This window comes from Danio rerio, chromosome 17 (genome assembly GCF_049306965.1).
Source record: "Danio rerio strain Tuebingen ecotype United States chromosome 17, GRCz12tu, whole genome shotgun sequence".
Classification (NCBI taxonomy): Eukaryota; Metazoa; Chordata; class Actinopteri; order Cypriniformes; family Danionidae; genus Danio; species Danio rerio.
In genome coordinates, this window is record NC_133192.1 from 972,501 (window position 1) to 977,500 (window position 5,000).

Below are 5,000 nucleotides of genomic sequence, written 5' to 3' on the forward strand. Positions count from 1 at the left end.
GGTAGAGATTCAACAAGCTACTGGAAATATTCCTCTGAGATTTCCTCATGATAGCATCACACAGTTGCTGCAGATTTGTCGGCTGCACATCCATGATGTGAATTGGTTGTAACGAGTGCTTATCTGAGTTACTGTTGCCTTTCTATCAGCTGGAACCAGTCTGGCCATTCTCCTCTGGCCTCATCAACAAGGCATTTGCGCCCACAGAACTGCCGCTCACTGGATATTTCCTCTTTGTCAGACCATTCTCTGTAAACTCTAGAGATGGTTGTGCGTGAACATCCCAGTAGATCAGCAGTTTCTGAAATAATCAGAGCAGCCCGTCTGGCAGCAACAACCATGCCACATTCAGAGTCTCTTAAATCCCCTTTCTTCCCCATTCTGATGCTCGCTCTGAACTGCAGCAGATCATCTTGATCTTGTCTACATGCCTAAATGCATTAAGCTGCTGCCATGTGATTGGCTGATTAGACATTTGCGCTAACAAGCAGTTGGACAGGTGCACCTAATAAAGTGGCCAATGACTGTATATAGTCCATACAATCAGTCTTCATGAGCTACAGCTGTGTGCTTGCAATTAGGAGTGATCCGGAACTGGCGTGTGTGTGTGTGTGTGTGAGTGTGTGAGGTGTATGCTGGGATATGTAGTTCTTTAAAGTGGCTTATGTGTAGTTCTCCAGCGATCGTGATTGAGACAATAGTTCAGCGATTCAGGGTTTTTCAAATCCATCTTTCCAACGAAAATCCACAAACTGCATCGCAACACATTACTTAACATTAAAAGTAACAAAGTACATTTACATTTAGTCATTTAGCAGACGCTTTTATCCAAAGCGACTTACAAATGAGGACAAGGAAGTGCTGTAGTGCTGTAGGCAAGTTTCAGGTGTGTAAAGTCTAAGAAGGAAAGCGTTAGTAATGTAAGTTTTTTTTTTTTTGGTGCAGTTAGTGTGATATTCAGAGAGGCAATTGCAGATTAGGAAGTGAAGTGGAGACTAAATAGTTGAGTTTTTAGTGGTTTCTTGAAGACAGCGAGTGACTCTGCTGTTCTGATGCAGTTAGGGAGTTCATTCCACCAACTGGGCAGATTGAATGCGAGAGTTCGGGAAAGTGATTTCTTCCCTCTTTGGGATGGAACCACGAGGCGACGTTCATTCACAGAACGCAAGTTTCTGGAGGGCACATACATCTGCAGAAGTGAGAGCAGATAAGAAGGAGCAAGGCCAGAAGTCACTTTGTAGGCAAACATCAGAGCTTTGAATTTGATGCCAGCAGCAACTGGCAGCCAGTGCAAACGGATGTAACATAACTGGTAACATATATTGTAACATAATGCTGGAGGTAAACATTCCGTTCAACATTCCATGAAAACGGTCTGGGTTCAATTTCCAGGACAATTCAGATCACTTGGAGCCCAAAAGTCTGGCCTAGACTTCTTGTTGACAAGTTAACGAGTTTGCGACACTTCACAGAACTGTCCTAAACCCCTTTCTGCCGACTTCAAAAGAACATGGCAGATAAGATAAGAGAAAAAAAAACATCTTTAGTCAGCCTTCTGCTCACAGACAAAAAGACATTCCTCAACATAAAAAAAAGACATTTAGAACCCAAATCTTTTTTAATTACACTTGACTTTTGTAATGTGTACAATTCCTCATATAGACTATACACATTCATACTTTCAGGCCTTTAAAAGCATCAATGATGTTCCATGATGTAAGAATGTGGGAATTATGTTGATGTACTTGTGGAAGTGTTTGGTGTCTTTAGAACGCCCTTGACATTTTACAACACATGATGCGCAGAGTATGATCATAATCACCACTGCTTATATTCTTTAATTCCCTGCATTAAATGCCACTCCGCATGCTTTGGGCGGATACTCAAATTTGCAAATGAGCAGCTAGAGACAAAGGAAGTTTCGCGCTCAAACTTTGCCCTGAAATCATTGGTCAAGAATGCTGAACGGGTTGTCACGTGACCCGCAGGTATAACCCATAGACTGTAAAATATATGGACGTAGTGTCCGTGACGTCACCCATAGGTTTCTAAAGAGCGCAAAAGAAGCCACAAGTAGGCGCGGCCAACCGTCGCCATTTTGGTCACGCATCATCACACCCACGGCGGGATACCAAACAAGGGCAAAGAGGCGGAGAGTGGGCGGAGCTACAGACACCTGCTGGCATTTAGCTTGGACCTGGTTCAGACACACTTTACTTTGGGAGAACGCTTAATACTCCATCACCTGCGACTCGCTTGTGTTCTGACCACTTGTGCTTGGTTGTACACTATATCAATAAAGTGTTTAGTCTTTTAAAAACACTGCTGTAACACACTGAGCCACTAAACATTGTTCTTATGACGTTTTTCAACAGGAGGAAAACGCGAATTACTTCCAAACACTTCAGATATAGTCTGTGTTAGTTAATGTGAGACTATTGATAAAATCCAGCATAACACTGTATGACAACGCTTCAGATGACTGATCTAGAGCCTACAGCTGATCAATCTGTCAGATTCTGGAGTGTATTACAGCTCTAAATATAAATATAAACCATAAATGATCTTAAATAAAACAAATACATGTATAGAGATGGTATATAAGTATATAACTTTACTCACATGGGAAACGGAGGCCACGTGAATGGTTTGTGAGCACAATTAAGTGCACTCAGCATGCCATGCCATCTAATAATTGTAGGAAACAAGTCCAAAAGGCAGCTGACTGTGTAAAGCCACATAAAACAACTCAGAAATATGATAAATATGCCGAGTTCAGTGGCTAATCTGCAGGATTCAGCTGAGGTGACGTGACGGCGACCAACGAGACCAAGCTGTCAATCAAGTGGCCACTCCCTTAATTATGCAAACTTAATATAACTTAATATAAAGGAAACGGATGAGTTATAAAAAATTCACCCCCTCACAGTTGTCATGAAGGGTAATATTAGCTGTATTAACCAAAATCTGTTTTTGTAGCAGGCTGTAAACACCTTTATGCTGTAAATTTGGCCATTCTAACAGTGGGCTCAATTGAAATTTGCTCTGTTTTGGAGTCAGGAGCGGCCAGGACTAGCGGAATTTCGGATGAATTGCAGTTTTAGTTACTTCCGTATTGGCTTCCTGAGGGAGAGCGGGAGGTTGCTGCTTGGTATAACCGGGCTGACCCCCAACATCTGAAGAGGAGATCTGAACAAAGAACCTATCAAAGGTGGCCCCTTTGAGGGGCACGCGGCTCTTCTATGCCGCATGGACTTTTCGAGCCACGTTTTCTTTTTCCGGCAAAGTAAACGCAGTTAAAGTTTGCGATCGCGTTCCTCAGAACTGTATTACAAACTCAACACATCAAGAAGGACATCAAAGGAGTTTTTATCCCGACGGAAGAGACTCGCATAAGAAGAGAGACCCAGACAAGAAAGTCCAGGTATTTTTAGTTATGCGAATAAGCTGTGCCCCTTTTATCCAAAAGGTGTTTTTTAATCTTGGTGATCCTTAACGGTGCGTGTGGAACTGAAACCAGATTTTGCCACTCTTTATCTGAAATCTATATTTCCGCACTTTGCTATCTCTCTCTGTTTGTTACATGTTTTATAGACCCGTATAGCTGATCTCCACGTGGTTTACCTTTGTTCTATGTTTAATGTATGTTCGTGCGTTTGTTCGTTATCTGTCTGACTAGTCAATAAATCCCATTATAATCAAATGAATTGTATTGTTTGCCTCATAAGGAAATGTGACTGAAATACAGATTCCCCTGCCTAGCTGTTATAAGTTGATTAAAACTTATGAATGATTAATCTACTTCACAAGAAGTAGCAATTCCCTTTTCTAAATGAATAGATCGTGTCCGCTCGGAAGAGCGGCGGCTTGGGTTGTTTGTTTGGTCAAATTAATAATAAATTGATCCAGAATATTAATGATTAATAATAATTCGTTATTGTTGATAATTAATATTCATAATCAGAGAGTCCGCTCGGTCGCACGGGCAGGATCATATACAATCATATGTTTGTTTGACCAAATTGACTCTAGCTTAAGCCGGAATATTAATAATTAAGAATAAACCGTTATTGTTGATTATTAATATTCATAAAATGAGCTAATTTCTGTTACACGGATGAGCAGCGGAGTGACATGTGCGCTTTTAGGTTCATTAAAGACCACTCGTGCTGCTGCGTTCTGGAGCAGCTGAAGAGGCTTGATAGAGTTAGCTGAAGCCCGGCTAGTAGAGAGTTGCAGTAATCCAGTCTGGAGAGAACAAGAGCTTGAACAAGGAGTTGAGCTGCATGTTCAGATAGGAAGGGTCGGATCTTTCTGATGTTGTAGAGTGAGAATCTGCACGATCGAGCAGTTCTAGAGATGTGCTCAGGGAAGTTTAGTTGGTCATCAATCGTTACTCCAAGGCTTTTCACCATTTTGGATGCAGTAATGGTTGCCCCATCCATCTGGATTGAAAAGTTATGATGTAGAGTCGGGTTGGCAGACACTTCAAGCATTTCTGTTTTCGCGAGGTTCAGCTGAAGATGATTTATTGCAACTAGTTACTTTTTTAGGGAGTAACTTAATATTGTAATGTATTACTTGAAAAAGTAACTTTCCCCAACACTGGTTTAGACTATAGATCTCCATCAGCTGCATTATCATGACATTATTTACTTCACGAACGATGCATCATACTATAGTATTTCAGTCGCAAGTTAATCAGTTGTTTGTGAAATGTGGCGTACTTGGATGTGTTTATGGGTCTGGGCTCGAAGTTTCCCTGCGTGTCCACTGAGACCGGTTTCTCCAGCGTGGTGCTGAGCGTGGAGTCGATGTAATCGGGCGGCAGAGCTCCAGCGATGGCACTCAGACACGGCATGGCCATCTTAAACAGATCCTGCTCATACTTCTGCACACACAACACACACATCTACATTTACATTCTGTCCAAAGCAACTCGCAATTGTGCTGAACATTATATCACTCCTCACCTTCTGAGAAAGAGAATCGAATATTCC

At 41.8% G+C, this 5,000-nt stretch overlaps 1 protein-coding gene across 11 annotated transcripts in view; it reads right to left on the reverse strand.

The window, feature by feature from the left end:
• Positions 1 to 5,000, reverse strand: part of LOC101884734 (ryanodine receptor 3-like) — a 275,348-nt gene that overhangs the window by 96,737 nt on the left and 173,611 nt on the right. For all 11 annotated transcript variants that reach the window (XR_012393129.1, XR_012393127.1, XR_012393126.1 and 8 more), the window contains 2 exons: positions 4,974 to 5,000; positions 4,728 to 4,891 (listed from right to left, as the gene is read on the reverse strand). The exon at positions 4,974 to 5,000 is cut by the window's right edge and continues 114 nt beyond it. Coding sequence is in view for 7 of the 11 variants with exons in the window: in XM_073927942.1 (XP_073784043.1) it covers positions 4,728 to 4,891; positions 4,974 to 5,000 (191 nt within the window). In the remaining 4 variants the exon portion in view is untranslated. The remainder of the gene's footprint in view (positions 1 to 4,727; positions 4,892 to 4,973) is intronic.